Source organism: Myotis lucifugus, unplaced genomic scaffold (genome assembly GCF_000147115.1).
Source record: "Myotis lucifugus unplaced genomic scaffold, Myoluc2.0 scaffold_186, whole genome shotgun sequence".
NCBI lineage: Eukaryota > Metazoa > Chordata > Mammalia > Chiroptera > Vespertilionidae > Myotis > Myotis lucifugus.
The window spans coordinates 1,727,609-1,747,071 of record NW_005871234.1 but is presented as its reverse complement, the minus strand read 5'-3'; the positions used below and the strand labels follow the sequence as shown (position 1 = coordinate 1,747,071).

General features: G+C 42.2%; 1 protein-coding gene across 1 annotated transcript in view; it reads right to left on the bottom strand.

Moving 5' to 3' along the window:
- Positions 1–799: 799 nt before the first annotated feature.
- The window catches only part of ALMS1 (ALMS1, centrosome and basal body associated protein), a 133,650-nt gene continuing 114,986 nt past the window's right edge, over positions 800–19,463 (bottom strand). Inside the window, 7 exon segments of the mRNA XM_023760631.1 lie at positions 800–1,154; positions 2,146–2,245; positions 7,095–7,158; positions 8,343–8,526; positions 10,429–10,655; positions 10,895–11,095; positions 12,479–12,599. Coding sequence (XP_023616399.1) covers positions 1,110–1,154; positions 2,146–2,245; positions 7,095–7,158; positions 8,343–8,526; positions 10,429–10,655; positions 10,895–11,095; positions 12,479–12,599 — 942 coding nt within the window. The 3' untranslated portion in view covers positions 800–1,109.

Here is a 19,463-nt window from a genome sequence, read left to right as displayed (position 1 = left end):
GCGCCATGCCACGGTGCTCGTATTGTGTAAGAGTGGTTTCAAGAACATGAGGGAGACTTTACCTTCTTAGGTGGCCCCCACAATCACCAGATCTCAATCCATTTGAGCATTTGTGGGACGAAGTTAAAAGAGCCTTCAGGCAGCTGGTTCCACAAGCATATCTCACAGAAGTGGACAGTGCTATTCATCAGGCATGGTGTCAGATTCCTCCAATCACCTTTCAACATCTCGTGGAGTCAATGCCAAGAATCGCCGCAGTATTGAAGGCAAAAGGTGGCCCAACGAAGTACTGATGGGGTGGTCATAATTATCTGGTCACTGTGTGTGTGTGTGTGTGTGTGTGTACTTTTTTTTTCATTATCACATATATTAACTCCTGCTTTTCAGAAGTGGTTTTCCAGATTATAAGCACTGGTTCTATGTGAGACGATAAATGCTCTGAGGCTTTAATCCTGTAAACAAGGGGGTGGGTGGAGGAAAATTCACCAAAGGATAGTGTATAGCTCCCAGGGCAGCTGGGATGAGACTAAGGGGAGTTCTAGACCTGAGATGCCTATGTCTGCTGGAGTCTCTGGGTCTGCCCGGAGGGTACAGACACCCTCTCCACAAAGCCCATGACAGGGCTCTTGGCCTGTCCCCTGTGTTTCCAGAAAAAAAGGCCACATTTCAGCCTCACAGCCCATTTCCTTTGACTGACCATTTTAGATTGCGGCTCCCCATGCACTTCAGGGGAGACATGGCACAGCTCCAGATGGGAAAGAAATGACCCTCTAATGACTTGTTTTACGCGGAGTCAATAAGAATATAAAAAAAAGAAGTTATTTATTTCCTAAAAGTATAAGAACACAAACAAAAAGGGACTCTTATCTAGAATAAGAAATAATAATGTTATAACAAACACTCCTGTGGGCAAGGCCACTGTAAAGAAAGTATTGCTCCCAAAACATTAATAATCTTACCACTGTGCCCGGACTCTTTAGAAGGTTACTACTTCTAAATTACACATGGACAAAGAGTTTGCTTTATTGAACCAGACTCAAAAACTAAGGGTTACGCTTCTTCAGGTTGATAAAATAAAATTCCACGGCTCTGAAGAAAATAATCTTATGTCAGTCCCAGGGAACTTTTCTCCCCAAGAGTTGATTGGTCACTTTCTGTGGAAGAAAAGACAGGCAGGAAAGAAGTTAGCAGCCCTTGTGACCAGGCAGACAGACACTCCTTCCCGCGGACATGGCACTGAAGACGAGTGGGGAAACCTTGTTTACCTTCCCCGGCTACAGAAACATGGTAATTATATGAAAAATACTTCCTGCATTGTTTAGGGAAGATGATCTATAATCAATGTCTATTATTTCTGTAGAGGTGCAGATACTCTATAATCCTGATAGACTAATCCTTCCATCAGTTCGCAAACACACAAGCACGGTGAGAGCCTGATGCAGTGCCGGGGCCTCCGCACTTGAGCAGGCCCAGCCCGAACTCGGGGATGTGCTCCAGAAGCATTTTCCACCCCACATCGGTCTGGGATGAATGCATCTTTTGGTTTCTGACTTTCCGCGTCCTCTTGGGTGAAGTAAGGGGGTTGGGAAGGAAACCAGGACAATGAAGGATGCGGGCCTTTAGGCCCTGTAGCCCGTTTCATTTCTCAAGGAGTAAATTGCTAGCAAGTGTCCTTGCCTGTGAGGTTCTGGGACCCACAGCACCACTGATTCCACGGGAGCGATGGGCAGGACATGGTGCTGGCGTCGAGGCTCTGGCAACTCTTAAGCTACACACAGACATTTTCCAGCCTTTTAAAAGAGTTCTAAAGTATAAAACTACCATCTGGGATGTTGGAATAAAAACACAATTCTACTGGATTTGACCATTTCTACCATAACGTACATCTAAACTGACCCCTACGGATGAAATTTGGTTTCCTTCCAAATGTATGCCTGGAAGGAGCCTTTTTGAGGTTTGGTGTTTTTATTTTTAGATTTGAAATCTAGTCATAGGTGCCTCTATCTTCCAAATGTCAGCAGCGGTACAACGCATCATGAGCTTAAGTTCACTCCCCATATGCAGTTCATTCAAACAGGTCAGGTGTGTTTCACTGTTTTTTCTTCCTTGATAAACCTGACCAACCCCGCTCTGGGACTGACTGACCTTTTTATACAGCTGGGCTCGCAACCGGTACGACTTATATTCCAATCTCCTCCTTTCCTCTTCTCTCTTTTTCTGTACTTCTGGAAGCTGCTCATAAATCCTTAGGAAAGACAGAAAGCAGTGAGGTTACCAGACCATAGAGGCACATGATGTCTTCTCACCGATCTCCCTACATTCTACCCTCTCAAGGCATCCAGTCCCTCAGAAAAGCCTGGCCCATAATGTGCCCAGCTTCCCGTTAGACACTTGAACACAAAGAACTCTGGCCTGGGGTGTTTATGATCTGGAAGGGGAGACAGATAAAGAAAAATACATTAGCCCGCCAGTGTGGCTCAGTGATTGAGCGTCGACCTATGAACCAGAAGGTCAGGGTTCAATTCTTGGTCAGGGCACATACCCCGGGTTGCAGGCTCAATCCCCAGTGTGGGGCAGCCTAAACATAAGGGAAATGATAGGGGGAAAGTACAATCATGGTCACATCTCCAAAAGGTGACACAGTATTACGGGAAAAGAAGAAACTTATTCTGAGTGAAGTAGGTCAGGGAGGGCCAGAGAAGACACTAAGCTTGAGGTGGGTCTTGAAAAATAGGAGCAGAAAGGGGATGGAAGGAGAAGGGAGCACGGGCAAGTCAAAGCTCAGAGAGTGGGGAGCAGGTGGGACGCAGGTGGAGAGGGAGGTGGGTGCGGAGGGCCTCACTGCAATGTGCAAGCCTGGGCTCTGTCCTCTCAGGGATGGGGAGGAGCATGGCCAAACACGCACTTGATAAACGTGCTCTAATTAGAAATAATCTAAATTTCTAATAAAAACAGCTACACAGATGATGGAATATAATGGAATTATTACAAAGCATAAAAAAGGAACAAGTATACACTTTAAAAGTCACTGTTCATTAAAATACAATGAAATATCACCTCACACTGTTAGAATGGCTATTATTAAAACAACAACTGAGAGATAACAAATGCTGGCGAGGATGTAGAGAAAAGGGAACCCTGTGCGCCATCAGTGAAACGTAGGTTGGTGTGGCTACTCTGGAAAACAGTACACCCAGAACTACCATATGACCCAGCAATGACACTGCTGGGTGTTTATCCAAAGGAGATGAAATCACAATCTCAAAGAGATAGCTGCACCTTCATATTCATTGCAGGATTATTACAGAAGTGAAGACATGGAAACAACCTAAGTATCCATCAATGGATGAATGAATAAATAAAACATGACATATATGTATATAAAAACACACATATTTATAAAAATATAAAATGGGGTATTATTCAGCCACAAAAAAGGTAATCCTTCCATTTACAACAGCATGGATGGATCATGAGAGCAATATACTTTTTAAAAGTTAAATAAGTCAGAAACTGTGTGATCTCACCTATGTGTTAAATCTAAAAACATCAGACTCAGAAACAGTGAACAGCATGATGATTGCCAAGGGATGAGGGAATGGGACAATGGGGAGGTGTTGGTCAAAGGGCACAAACTTCCAGTTATAAGATGAAAAAGTTCCTGGGACCTATGTACAGCAAAGTGACTCTAGTTAACAATACGGTACTGTATACTTGAAAGTTGTTCTGAGAATAGAGCTTTAATGCTCTCAGCATAACAACAACAAAATGGTAATCATGTTAACTAATCTTATTGTGGTAACATTTTCATATATGACATTTTCAGCTGTCTCCTGCACACCCCCTACTGAGGATGTGCCTGCAACCAAGGTACATGCCCTTGACCGGAATCGAACCTGGGACTCTTCAGTCCCTAGGCTGACGCTCTATCCAGTGTGCCAAGCTGGCTAGGGCCCCTTTAGACTCGTAAAGCTTGAGGCCAATATTGGTCAATGTGAATTTTATCTATTGAGATCTACTGTATTAGAAATTAAAACTGAACATTTTAAAAGTATTTATTTCTTATTTTTAATCCTCACCTGAGCATATTTTTCCATTGATTTTTAGAGAGTGGAAGGCAGAGGGAGAGACAGAAATATCGATGTGAGAGAAACACATCGATTGGTTGCCTCCTGCACGAGCCCTGACCAGGGCCCAGTCCAGGGAGGAGCCTGCAACCGAGGTATGTGCCCTTGACCAGAATGGAACCCGGGACCCCTCAGTCCTCAGGCCGACACTCTATCCATTGAGTCAAACCAGCTAAGGCAAAAGTACTTAGTTCTTAATTCACTTAAAAATAAAAATAATAAGCCTGTTGCATGCTAACACATATAATAAATATGTTTTCCAAAACTAAAATTTTTAGTAAGAGTGGTACTGTTTTACATATTTTGTAAATCTATATTTTATAAATATTTAATGTCTGGTTTAATAAAAGACAGCTAAATTTTTACATCTGCTTCTGTATTACATTTGTTGTAATATACTGTTCTAGTTAAAAGATACATTTTTAAAAATCCAGTTTACACACATATGTAGTTGGACAAGAGAGAAGTATTTTAATATTCTTTTCAGATAATTGCTGATTTTCTTGATACTGCACCGAAACTTGACAAGTGGTAGTTTCTTAAAAAGTAGTTGCAATGTGGAATCTAAAATCAATGAACTTTTGTACTCTCATATAAACAGAGGTTACCAGTCTACCTTGCACTTTGAATGTATCGTCTATCCATGCCTGATTTTGTAACACAATGCAGCAGTCATTGGGAGAATACTGGCCCAGTGACTTATGCAGAGCTTCCAAATGCTGATATATTTACTTATATAATAACATCTTACTTGTTAATATCATTGCTGATATCAGAAAAGTCTCAGTACTGGGAGGTAGTCAACCATGTAGTGGTAGACCAAGTTTTCTAGAATTTGATTCTTTGCTTGAAAGCTCAAATTTTCTCTTTGGCAGTAAATACTGTCAGCTATTTTCCTTGAAGTGAGACTCACTTCTTCATTTTCAAGAAAAAGTCTGTCATAGGCCCAAGTCGGAATAATCAGTTCATCTACCATTCCTTCAAGTAAAAGCTGTGTTCCACTTCAGCTCGCTCCACAAACCTTGGTGTAAGTGCTCTTCCTTGAACCAGTCATTGGTCTTGCATGCAGCAAGTGCTCTGCGTGTACTTCCCTTACACTGCTGGCATGTGGCTGTAAAAAATACAAAGCTTTCTGCCCTGGCCAGTACTGCTCAGACGTTAGAGCATCTGTTGGCACCTATCTTGGTTGCAGGCTTGATCTTGATCCCTGGCCCCGGTCGGGGCAAGTGCAGTAGGAAACCAATTGATGTGATTCACATCAGTATTTCTCTCTCTCCACCCCTCTATCTCCCTTCCACTCTACTCTCTCTATAGATATCAATGGAAAAAATATCCTTGGGTGAGGATTAAAAGAAAAGAAAAGAAAAGAAAAGAAAAGAAAAGAAAAGAAAAGAAAAGAAAAGAAAAGAAAAGAAAAGAAAAGAAAAGAAAACAAGACCTTCTAGACCACCAGAGTCTCAAATAGTGTTAAGGCACCAGCAGTTTTATTCCTCCCCCATTACTTTTGCATCATCAGTGCAAATGTCAACACACAGAAAAAGGCAATAACATTCTAGTATTATTTTGAGATTCATTTTGACCTGGCAAATCCCAGAGGTCTACAACCACACTTCAAGAACTCCGTGACTAAAGCGTCCCTTTGAAGTACCTATAAGGAAAGGGTTTACTAAATGGAGAGTAAAAACAAAATTTTAGGAGGAATGCTTTAAACATCTAAGATAAACTGTTTTCAAGCATTCTGCTGGCTATAAAACTGTTCTTATTTAAGGAGGTAGCTAATGAACCCCTAAATCAGTGATGGCGAACCTATGACATGCGTGTCAGAGGTGACACGTGAACTCATTTTTTTGGTTGATTTTTCTTTGTTAAATGGCATTTAAATATATAAAGTAAATATCAAAAATACACATCTTTGTTTTACTATGGTTGCAAATATCAAAAAATTTCTATATGTGACACGGCACCAGAGTTAAGTTAGGGTTTTTCAAAATGCTGACATGCCGAGCTCAAAAGGTTCGCCATCACTGGCCTAAATGGTAACTCTTAATTTAGTTATTCCATGGCATTCTCATGATCAATATATGCATATCTCTAATGAGTGGCTAACGCATACAATGGTACAAAATTAAAAAAGTATATAAAGGCAAACAATTAGTCTTTCTCCTACCCACTCAGTTCTTTTTCCCAAAGGCAACCACTATTATCAGTTTTTTGTGTACCCTTCCAGAGATACCCTATGCATATAAAGTGTTCGCCTCTACAGAAGCCCAGATACTTATTTTTAAAGACTATAAATAGTGGCATGTACACGTGCTTCTGAAACCTGACTTTTTTCCCAGCTTAACTTAATGTGTATTGGACAATACTACATTATTTCTCACTGTATTGAATAGATTTCTAGAAACAGGATGGCCTGGATAAAAGGTAAGGCCCCAAATAAGTATTTATTTCAAAATACTCTATATTTAGGTTTCTAATAAGAATGAGCTTAACTAAGGCATACAAATTAGTGGGAATTCTTTCTATTTTTTAAAAAAATATATATTTTATTGATTTTTTACAAAGAAGGGCGAGGGAAGGGAGAGGGATAGAGTCAGAAACATCGATGAGAGAGAAACATCGATCAGCCGCCTCCTGCACACTCCCCACTGGGGATGTGCCCGCAACCAAGGTACATGGCCTTGACCGGAATTGAACCTGGGACCCTTGAGTCCGCAGGCCGACGCTCCACCCACTGAGCCAAACTGGCCAGGGCTCTTTCTATCTTTGGTAGATGAGTCATCCATACCATGATCTGCTACCTATTCTTCTCTTTTTTAGTGTCATACATGAGGAACTACTTTCACAACTAATTTTTTATGTTTTAACTTGAGCAGAATGCCTTTATTCTGAGGGCAAGCCAGAGCTCTTAAGTACTTGCTGGCCTGATTTGTACTTCTCTAATTACTCTTATTCTCTTGGCCTTACCGTTTAGACCTCTGAATCATTTCCTTCTTTCCAACAGGCTTATACTTCTGGGCAGCCAGGAAACCTAAGCAAGAGAAAAAAGGGTTTACAGTGAATAGTGACATAACAAGGAAGGGTGTGGTATGCAAGAGCTGTGTGACAGAGTTGCTAGGACTCTGAGGTCCTACTATGAGCTGACAGTGCTAGGTGGTCACCAACGGTGAAGGCCAAGGCCAAGGTTAAACTGTGAAAACTGTGACAGCAGCCTAAGTCTCCTGAAGGCACAACACTGTGGCACAGACTAGACCAGGAATTGATACACTGCCCCGTTTACAGGTAATGTGATGAAAGTGTTGGGTACTTTATAGAGTTTTCACAGCTTTCAAATATTACTTTATTGGTCTTACACCTGAGCATAACTGTGAAGAGCACTGATTCCGGAGCCAGCCCACCTGGGTTCAAACCTCAGCTTAGTAGGCACTTCATCTCTTAGCCTTTGTTTTCTCATCTCTAAAATAGGGATATTAATAGGATTTACCTCAGGAAGTATTGTAACTATTAAATGCCAACAATGTCTGAGTAAAACATAAGGGCTACATAATTATTACTTTTTATTTTTTAATATATTTTTATTGATTTCAGAGGGGAAAGGAGAGGGAGAGAGAGAAGAAACATCTATGATGAAAGAGAATTATTGATCAGCTGCCTCTTGCACGCCCCACACTGGGGATCGAGCCTGCAACCCAGGCATGTGTCCTGACCAGGAATTGAACCGTGATCTCCTGGTTCATAGGTTGACGCTCAACCACTGAGCCATGCTGGCCAGGCCATAACTATTATTTTAATTACTAACACTACTACTTCTATTATTATTATTATTACCACCCAATGAAGTAGACAAGCCTGAAATCAGCCCCCTCTTTAATGAAAGAAATGAACAAACATAATCTACTTTTGGAACTAACTTGCTCACAGACACAGATTGTTTATAAAAACACCTTCTTACTGTACACTCTCGTTTTTAAGATGCAGTGATAGGGCAAGACTAACTGGGTTCATTTGGATCATGAGAGTACTAAGAGCTAAACTGGGAGGGTTCGGTGACCTCAGGAGATGTAAGTCTCAGCAAGCAAAGAAGTCTGTCTGTCTGTCCATGTAACTGGCCTGGCGCTGAGCAGTGCTTCTCCCAGCAAGAAGCAGACCTTAGAAAAAAGAAAACAAAAGCAGACCTTGACCTCTGTACCCAGGAAAGGAAAGTGCAGCATGTACCTCTCTTAGAAAACAGGTGCACGGAGTCCCCCTGGCCCTGCCATTCTCGCCCAGTGTTGAACAGCGTCTCCCGCTCACTTTGTAACACGTTCTGTAGCTTCCTCTCCTGGACTATTAACTTCAGGCGTTTTATCCGCTCCCCAGAGCGGGAGATGAAGTCAGGTCTGTGAAACAGAAGTGATTCCTGAGGAGAAAAAGCCCCCATCCTCACATTAATGATGCAGTCTGCTCTCTAAGGGCATAGAAAAACAGGACTGACCAACAGATTTAAAGAGTCTATTTCTAAAGCTATTTTCTATTCTATTCTATTATTGAAAACTAGAGGCCTGGTGCACAAGATTCGTGCAGGGGGGGCCCTCAACCCAGCCACGCCCTCTTGCAGTCCGGGAGCCCTCGGGGGATGTCCAACTGATGGCTTAGGTCTGCTCCCAAGCAGTCGGACAGCCTTAGCGCTGTCATGGAGGTGGGAGAGGCTCCCGCCACCGCTGCACTCGCCAGCCATGAGCTGGCTTCTGGCTGAGCGGGCCGTTCCCCCTGTGGGAGGGCACTGACCACCAGGGGGCAGCTCCTGTGTTGAGTGTCTGCCTCCTGGTGGTTGGTGTGCATCATAGCAACCGATTGTTCTGCTATTAGGTCGATTTGCATATTACCTTTTTATTATACAGTGGGGCCTTGACTTATGAGTGTCCAGACTAACGAGTTTTTCGAGATACGAGCCGTCTCTCGGCCGATTTTTTGCTTTGAGTTGCGAGCTAAAATTCGGGTTACGAGCCAGCTTCAGATACCCCACCGCTAGTTGGTGCAGCGAACGTCACAGTGAATGCCACAACATCAGCCCAGCATCACGTGTCTCACTCGTTCACTGTTGATTTGACATACGAGTAATTTGAGTTACGAGCTCCATCACGAAATGAATTAAACTCCTAAGTCAAGGCCCCACTGTATAGGACTAGAGGCCCATGCACAAATTTGTGCACCAATGGCCTGCGGGATTGGGCTGAAACCAGCTCTCCGACATCCCCTGAGGGGTCCCAGATTGCGAGAGGGTGCAAGCCAGGCCGAGGGACCCCACTGGTGTATGATCAGGGCTGGAGAGGGACACGGGAGGTTGGCCAGCCGGGGAGGGGCCACGGGAGGGCTCCAGGGCGTGTCCGGCCCATCTTGCTCAGTCCCGATCGGCTGGACCCCAGAAGCAAGGTAACCTAACAGTCGGAGCATCTGCCCCATGGTGGTCAGTGCACGTCATAGGGACTGGTCGACTGTTGTCCCCTGGTGGTCAGTGCACGTCATAGAGTGGTTGAGTGGCCTTAGCATATCATTAGCATACTACACTTTGGTTGAACGGATGAGCGGACACTTAGTATATAAGGCTTTATTATATAGAATAATCTAACAAACTCTCTGTGCGGGAGAGTTCCAGTAGGGAAATCAGAGGGATCACAGAAATGCCTTAGGAATAAGCCAAGAGCTAAGATGTGGCAATCACACCTCTCCCAGATAGGATGGAGCTTGGCCCATTGTGCTATATTAAATTTCCCTTCAAATACAGGGTGGGGCAAAAGTAGGTTTACGTTGTCGGTACACGACAGTTTATTCTTGTATTGTTATTTGTTAACTATTGTATTATTTGCCATACGAACAACTGTAAACCTACTTTTGCCTCACCTTGTACACCATTAAATAACATTTCCTGTAGCTCCCAAACGACATGTAAAGAGACTCAGTGCCCTTTAAACCTCGTGTTATATAGCAGTAGGAGTTCTGGAGGAACAAATATAAGGCTGAGCCAACATGAGACTTCCAGGCCAACATGTGTCCATAAACCCGATGAGCAGTGGTGTCACAACATCCTTCCTTCTACTGCCTTGTCTCCAGATGCTGAGGGTGATGCATGATTTAAAATGGTTAACAGAGTAAGGCAGCCTTTGATTAATGATGAGAGTGAGAACAGATAACTCTGGTGGTGCTAGAAATGAGGGTCACATGACTGTGCTTCTGAAGGCCAAGTCACAGATTTAATTTCTTTGAACCTCACCCCTTTCCCCCCCTGAAACACAGGGCTAAAATGCACTCGATGTCCCTGTACCTGTAAGGTTGCTTTCACCAATGGCTTCAGTGGGCTCCTGCCTGGGCCTGCTAGTGACATGTGGCTGGCCGTGTGCTGGCCCTGCCAGTTCTGCTCCCGCAGTGGTTCCCTCCAGGGTTTGGTGTTGGTTATTGGTGCAAACCAGGCGATACCAGGGCCACGATGATTGAAGTTCTCCTTCTTAGGACCAGACTTCACATTTTCCACAGGAACAAACCATGAAACTTCTACAGGAAATATTTTTAAGAAAGGAGATTTTTCATATTTCTCAGAGACGTGTGCATAAAATAGGCTCTCAGCAGATGTAGCTGTTAGAGGCCATCATGATGCCCAGGAGTCTGCTTAACTGCAGGAATGACTCTATAACTGTAGTGCAGGGGGTGGAGATGGGGTCAACACAGGGTCATTTAGAGACAATAATCTGAGCATAGCTTTTCTGCTATAAAACCGGGAATTAGAAACTGACCTTCACAGCAACTCTGTTTGTTCTTCTTTAACTTTTTGTCTCCAAGATTTCTGGTAAGGAGCTTTTCTTCTACTTTTTCTTCTGACCAAGAAGTCACATCACTGTCCTCTTCCACTTTAACATCACTAAAACTTGGAGTTGGGAAAATCACCCCAACATCTCGAGTGTTTTTTTTTAAACCATTCACAATCTCCACGTTTCCTGAGGGGAAAGATCACAGATGTCTCTGGGAGCAGCCTTGAGACTTAGTTGGCAGGTAATATATTCAAATAAGTAAATGAAAAGTTTTTAAGGCTTCAAAAATGCAAGCTATGGCCTTTGTTGGGTGGGTTGGAGTGTGTAAGGGGGAAGAGAGGAAGGGAGGAAAGGTGGTAGGGGGAGAAAGGGAGGGGAAAGAGAAGAAGAAAAAGGGAAGGGAGAGGAGGAGTGGGGGAAAGGGGGGACAAGAGAAGGGTTTTTATCTCAGAGTCAGTTTAGGTATTAGAGGGAAAGAACTACTAATATAGATTCAGTTCTGATCCCAAGTGAGAAAGACAGAAAATGCTTCTAGTCCTCCTGGAAGTCACCTAGGTAAGGAAGAGGTTGACAGATGTAAAGACATGACTTGAGGGGAAAGAAAAAGTCAATGCAGAAGTTTATTTTTGTTTTATAAAATCAAAAGATATAAAAAGGCATAAAATGAAAAGTATCCTTCCCACTCCTATTCTCCATTCACCCAGTTCATAACCCCATTATTCCAGACAATTTTCTGTGTACATTCAAACAATTCTCTTATTTATTTATGTTAATCCTCACCAGAGGGTATTTTTCCATTGCTTTTTGAGAGAGTGGAAGGAGGGGATGAGAGAGAAAGAGAGAAATACTGATGTGAGAGACACCCATTGGTTACCGGCCATACACTGGATCGAACCTGCAACCCAGGTATGTGCCCTTGACCAGGAGTCGAACACGAGACACTTGGTGCTTGGGCTGATGCTCTAACCACTGAACACACCACCCAGGGCTCTTCCTTATTTTTTAAATACATGTAGTAGCATGCTATACACTGTTCTGTACCTACCTTCTCTTTTTAATTATATGTCATGGAGATTTTGCCATATTGGTAGAGAGACCTTTGTCATCCTAAGTAGGATTTCATTATATAGATGTACAGTAATTTATTTAACCATTTGGCTATCGATGAACATATAAGTTGCATTTTATTTTCTGCTAAACAATACTTCGATTAACTATGTGGTTAATTCTATACACTTGTCATTTTGCACATATAATGCACAGTATATCTAAAGGCTAAATTCCAAAAGTCAAAGTGAGGGTGAAAGAAATTTTGATAGAAATTGCCAAATTGCCTGTCATAGGGGTTTATACTTCCAATTTATACTCCCACTAGAATGTATGAGAGCACTTATTTCTTTAGACTCTTGCCACATACTTGCTATGAAGCTTAGATTTTTGCCAATCTGATAGGTGAGTAATGACATTTGAGTATAATATTAATCTTCATTTAGTATCATGCTGAGCATCTTATATTTAAGAGCTACTTGTATTTTAGTGGAAAGAAATGTTTAAATTCAAGTAATTTACCTGCTTGCACGCCCTTGTTTAACATATGTACATTTTGTTTGTCGCAAAGGGTAGAGCTTGAGCTCCAGAAATGACTGGTAGAAGACGAAACAGAGTCAGAAGAAATCATACGGTTTACCACCTAGAAAAAACAAGAGACCCTGTTGTCATTACCTGCAGTCAATGGCACAATTACCCACAGACTAGGAAAACAGTCACCAACCAAAGAGAGCCCTTTCTTATCCAATCCAAACTGCTGAGATGAAGCTTGTGACAGTGTGAGCATGCTACCACAGGATTTATGACAGGGAGGAGAATGCTGCTGTGGTTGAATAAGGGCTTGAGCTGTTTCCTGAAGGTAAGACAACAGACAGACAAACAGACAAACTGGGTATATTCCTAGGACTTGAGAAAATGGAAGAAGGTGCTAGCCAAAAATCAGCCTGGTCAGTCTTCAGAATGAAATTTTGACTGGACACCTGCCTAAGTTTTGATGAGAGAGCAGAGGGCAGGGGTAATTACAGAGAGCGATGAGCAGCAGAGTGCTTTCTAAGATCAGGCTCAGATACTCAGACGAGGGTAAACGCTGCAGAGCTGAAAGGCCCCTGAGAAGTCCTGAATGAGTGCTGCAAAAAGCATTAAAAAGCCCAAAAGGCCTTTTTAGTTAAGTTCAGAGCAAGATGAGCAATGCAGGTTGGAAAAATTCATGGATTTAAGGTGATGGTGGAATATTAGTGGGTGACAAAAATATTATCAAACTGTAGTTGAATAAATACAGTATAAAATAGTATTTCTTAAACTTGCCTATTGCAACAATCCCCTTGGGGAGTGGCCCTGACCCAGACGATGAGTTGAATCTCACTGGGAGGGAAGGAACATCTTGCTCATCTCTTTTTTAAATTTTTTTTTATTTTTTTTCCTTTTTTTTTTATTGCTTAAAGCATTACAAAGGGTATTACATATGTGTCCTTTTTTTTCCCCGCCCTTGACAATACCCCGGCTTCCCCTACCCCCCAGTGTCTTATGTCCATTGGTTATGCTCATATGCATGCATACAAGTCCTTCAGTTGATCTCTTACCCCCTTCCCTCCTGCCCCACAACCCTCCCCGGCCTTCCCGCTGCAGTTTGACAATCTGTGTGAGGCAGCTCTGCCTCTGTATCTATTATTGTTCAAAAGTTTATAATGGTCTCTATTATCCATGAATGAGTGAGATCATGTGGTATTTTTCCTTCATTGACTCTTGCTCATCTCTTAAGCAGGTTTGGTAGAGGTAAACTGAAGACCAATCCAGGAAAGGAAACTGCAGGTACTTGCTCCCCTGAGCTAGATAAACTAAACTACATTCCAGGGACTTCAGGAAACTTAGCAACAGAATCCTGGAGGAGGGAGCTATGTTAGATGTCCGAGGCCAGGAAATGTTGTAATTGGTGGGTTTAAAACTAATGACCTGAAATATTTTAGAATGGATCACCAATCTGATAACTTCAATGAGGGCTTGTAAGGCAGGCAGAGCAAGCCCTGCCAGGTTAGCCTCGTTTCCCCTAGCAGACATGGTCACTAACTGGCAGACAAAAGAACTGTAGTAAGTACTTGATTTGAACAAATGACAGAAATTCTCATGACATCTTTGAGGGCAAAATGGAGTAATATGGGCTGAATCGTAATATAATATTCTTATCAACACAGCAAGAGGCCATTACTGAGCGACAGATCTCGCATTCAACACAAACATTTACTCAGCGCTTTCTGAGCGGCAGTCACTTGGTTTACTCTGGCTATTCCTTAACATTTTACATATCAGTGTATTAGAGATATGGGAAGCAGATCTCCCCTACAATGCACATCTGGGAGGGCCTAAATGGTTGCCACAATCCCAAATAACAGGAATAATAGGCCAAATCAAACAAAGGTTAATTGCAAAGTTCCACACATTAGGCAGGAGGAATGGCAGAAACTTGGATGCAGTAGAAAAAGCTCTGGGTCTGAAGCCCAAGACCTACGCCAGTCTCAGATCTTCCCTTCACTGTTTCTACTCGAGTAAGCCATAACCTCTCTACACCAGTTTCCCATCTAAAAAGGGAAACTACATATCTGAAATTATCAAAGTGTTAGAAAGAACAAATGATTTACATTCCGAACAGTAAAAAACAAATATAAAACTATGAGATTATTATGTTAAAAAAAAGTATAAGCTCAGAAAGGGTGGTGAAGATGTGACTGACCTTTTCTGCAACTGTAAAAGAAAAAAGAAAAAGCAGCAGCAACACTTTAGGTACTGAAACAGACTGATTCTCAAGATAGATTATAGACTTTACAAAATGTAAAGTATGCTGCCATTTTTGTGAAAAAGGGTATACAACATATGTAGGTATTTGCTTTTTAATATATAAAATGCCTATGAAAGAAAAGAAACCGGGTTGGAAAGGGAGAGATAAAACTTTTTATTTGCAGATGGCATGATCCTATCTGTAGAAAATATGAAGGAATCCATAAGGAGGTATTAGAATTAAAAAAAGTTTAGCTAGAGTGCAGAATATAAGATCAATAAGAAAAAAATCCGTTGTATTTTTATATCTAGCAATGAGCAATTGGAAATAAAATCAAGGAAACAATTCCATTCATAATATCATCAAAAAGAATAAAATATTTAGGAATAAATTTAGCAGAAGGGCAAGCTTTGTACTCTGAAAACTATAAACTATTGATGGGAGAAACTAACAATCTACATAAATAGTGAGATATTCCACATATATAATTTAAATGTGGGTAAAAGACAGACATTTCACCAAAGAGATATGAGTGACCAATAAGCATATGAAAAGATGTTCAATATCGTCAGTCATTAGGAAAATGCAAATTAAAAATCACAATGATATCACTTTATATCCACTAGAATAGTTACAATAAAAAAAAGATGGATAATACTAAGTGTTGAGAAGGAAGCAGAGAAACTGGAACCTTCACATATTGCTGATGGGAATGTGAAATGATACAGCCACTTTGGAAAATGCTTTGGCATTTTCTTAAAAATTAAACATAAACTTAACATGTTACCCAGCAATTCCACTCATACATACATACCCCAAAATAAATGAAAGCCTGTCCACACAAAAACATTTACACAAATGTTCACAGCACATTATTTATATTATCCCCTCAAATTAAATAATCCAAATGTCTAACAACTGATAATTGGATAAACAAAATGTGGCCTCTATCATATAATGGAATACTAATCACCAATAAAAAGAAACTACTGACACAAATTACAACATGGGTGAACTTTGAAAATATGCTGAGCAAAAGAAGCCAGATGCAGACACTACATATTACATGGCTGTATTTGTATGAAATGTCCAGAAAAGGCAGGGGCGGGGTAAAAAATGTCTGGGGTTGTAATGCAGATTGACTGTAAACAGTTGTACAAGGGACCTTTTTGGGGTGACAGAAATGTTCTAAAATGGAATTGTAGTAATTGCACAACTCTATAAACTTACTAAAAATAATTGACTTGTACACTTTAAATAGATAAATTTTATGTTATGTAAATTATACTTCAATAAATCTGTTTACAAAACAGGAGTGGGAAGGACACTATCAAATACTCTTTTACACATTTTAAACTTTGTAACATGATTGCATAACTAGTTTAAGAAGTGAGAATAAAACAAAACCTTACAGAGAAGAGTGTAGCAATAAAGGTCTAATGACTCTGGTGAGTTCAACGGGAGTAAAATGTTAGGTCATAGAACTGTTTGAGCCACAGAGAGGAAGGTGATCACTCTGTCAACAGGCTCTATCTGAAGTACATGCAGCATGCTTAGTTCAGAGACGTTTAAAAATAGGATACTGACAACCTTCATAGACCCAGGAAAGCTGCCATCTTGGAAAAGGGGAGTAGAAAGCATGACCTGGGAGGAATAGTTCAAAGAGTGAAGATCAGAAAGAAAACGAAAGAAAATAAAAATACTTCAGGGAAGGAAGAGGGGACCCAAGAGGTAGAAAATTAGATCTATTTTCTGTTCCTTTGGAGTGCAAAACTGGATATCAATGCAGGCTGAACCTGGATCTTTGTAAGTTACAACCTTTAAAAACTGGAGCCTTAGACAAATGGGATGAGCTGCCCATGAGCAGTGAGTGGAGGAGCCGTTGAAGCAGAGGCTGGAGCACCTTTTGGTACAGGTGAAGCAGAAGGGTTAATGGTGGTCCCTTCCAACCGAGTCTGAACCTCCTGGTTCCGAAGCACACACCCAGTCTGATATGCACCACTGGTGTGAAAGCACATTTACATCTGATTAAATGAGAAGGCTTGGTGTGTGTGTTTCCAGTTCTAGGGCAAGTCCCTGCCTAGAAAAAGGTTAATATTTAAAAATAGAAAGTAATCTAAAATAAATTTCCTTTCAACAAAACATACTTAGTTAGCCCTCTAGAACGGTGAAAATAAAAACATACAAAAGCAAGTGTTTTCAAGGATGTGGAGAAATTGGAACCCTCATACATTGCTGTGGAAATGCAAAATGGGGACAATACTTTGGATAATGGTTTAGTAGTTCCTCAAACGGTTAAACATAAAGTTATATATAATCCAGCAGATATCCACTCCTAAGCATATGCACAAAACACATGTCCACACAAAAACTTGCCCATGAAAGTCCACAGAAGTTTTGTTAATAGCCAAAAAGTTAAAGAAATACAAATGTCCATTAACTGGTGGCTGGATAAATAAAATGTGTATTCATATAATGGAATGGTATTATCCTATATAATAAAAGGGTAATATGCAAACTGACCCTAACAGCAGAACGACAGGGAATGACTGGTCACTATGACACATACTGACCAGCAGGGGGCAGACTCTCAATGCAGGAGCTGCCCCCTGGTGGTCAGTGCGCTCCCACAGGGGGAGCTCTGCTCAGCCACAAGCCAGGCTGATGGCTGCCAGTACAGTGGTGGTGGTGGGAGCCTTTCCTGCCTCCTCAGCAGCACTAAGGATGTCCAACTGCAGCTTAGGCCTGCTCCCCGCTGGCAAGTAGACATCCCCTGAGGGCTCCTGGGCTGCCAGAGGGATGTCTGATTGCCAGCTTAGGCCCAATCCCCCGGGGAGTGGGCCTAAGCCAGCAGGTGGTCATCCCCCAAGGGGTCTTAGGCTGTGAGAGGGCACAGGCCTGGCTGAGGGACTTCCCCCCCCCCAGAGCACAAATTTTTGTGCACTGGGCCTCTAGTCTCTGTATATAAAACCCTAATATGCTAATAGACCAAATGATAGAACAGAACCGGTTGCTATGACGTGCACTAACCACCAGGGGGCGCATGTGGAACATGGTGGGCGTTGGCAGCAGGCGGCAGAGCACGGAACATGGTGGCCGTCAGCCATGGATGAGATGGTGGAGCAGGTGAGTGGGGTCGCCAGACCAAGGTGGGGCACCAGTTGCTGTCATTGGGCGAACCTCCGGTGGTTACTGAAAATTCTTTGTTCCTGCATGCCACATTCCCACCCAACACTCGCACCTGTTGCCAGTGCTGGCCCCAATCGCTCAGCGCCATCAGTGGATGTGAGTGGCGGCTGCTAGCCCTGATCGCCCCTGAAGGTTTCTCCACCTCCCCCTGCTCCTAAGGGGCAATCAGGGCAGCAGCCACTGCTCACACCCGCTGCTGGAGCCAGCCCCAATTGCTCTGTGCCATCAGCAGGTGCAAGCAGGGTCAGTGCCATCAGCATGTGGGAGCAGCAATGGCGGGAGTGGGGCTGCCGGCAGACAGGGGACTGGGGGCCATGGCGGGAGGGGCCGGGTGGGGGCTTGGAGAATGGGCCGAGACTTGCCCCTGTGCCCACTGCAGCCTCGTTCCTTTCAAGGTGCAGAAATTCGTGCACTGGGCCCCTAGTTTGGTAATACAAAGGAATACATGCTACAATGTAGATGAACCTAGAGAACATTAAGTGAAAGAAGCCTGTCTCAAAAGATCACATATTGTATGATCCCATTTATATAAAATGTCCAGAATAAGAAAATCTATAGGCAGGAAGTAGATTAGTAACCACAGCCAGGAGCTGGGGTGGGGGTGGGAGAAATGAGAAATGACTGCTAATGTATACAGGGTGTTTTTGGGTGTATCGGAAATGTTTTAAAATTAGAGGGATGGTGCACAACTCTGCATACACTGAGACCCAATGAATTGTATACTTAAATATGAATTTTATGGCCTGAAGGATCTCAATAAAGCTGTAAAAATATATTTATTCATGTGTGGCCAACTGAAGTACATGTAGATTACAAAGCCTTATTTGGAGGAAAAGCTTCTCATGCTTTATGGTTCTGCATCTCCTGTTACTGAATCAGAGATATGAGAACAATGGAAGGTTATCAACAGTATCATTTTCACATAATAACGAACAGACATTCCTAACAAAAATGTAGGTGCTAGATGTAGATACACTGAAACACTATACACACTCTATGATTAGGGCCAAGTGCAAACTATCAGAATCATGCAATCATGCCATGTTGACTTTCAGTTTCACAATAATCGCAACATACAGGCCTGCACTGTGTATGACAATTTGTGCTGAGAACCCACTATGGGTTAGAACGTTTTTTGCTAAAGTCATTTACTGATGCTCTTGGTAAACCACAACACTCCACTTTCCTTGGTCCATGGGAAAGGCTAATGACTCATCATCTATCCCTCTGGGCCCGGGATTAGCCAGGTGTGATCAGCCCATTCAGTTCTCTGCAATGGGGCTTATATATAAAGATTTAGGTGACTACAAGTCAAATGACATTATCAGCTATCATGGTTTAAGCTTGCTGTTGTAGAGTCTTGGAAGGAGATAATGGCTTTTTATTTTTATTTTTTTTAATTTTTATTATTTTTTTAAAAAATATATTGATTTTTTACAGAGAGGAAGGGAGAGAGATAGAGAGTTAGAAATATCGATGAGAGAGAAACACCGGGGATGTGCCCCGCAACCCAGATACATGCCCTTGACCGGAATCGAACCTGGGACC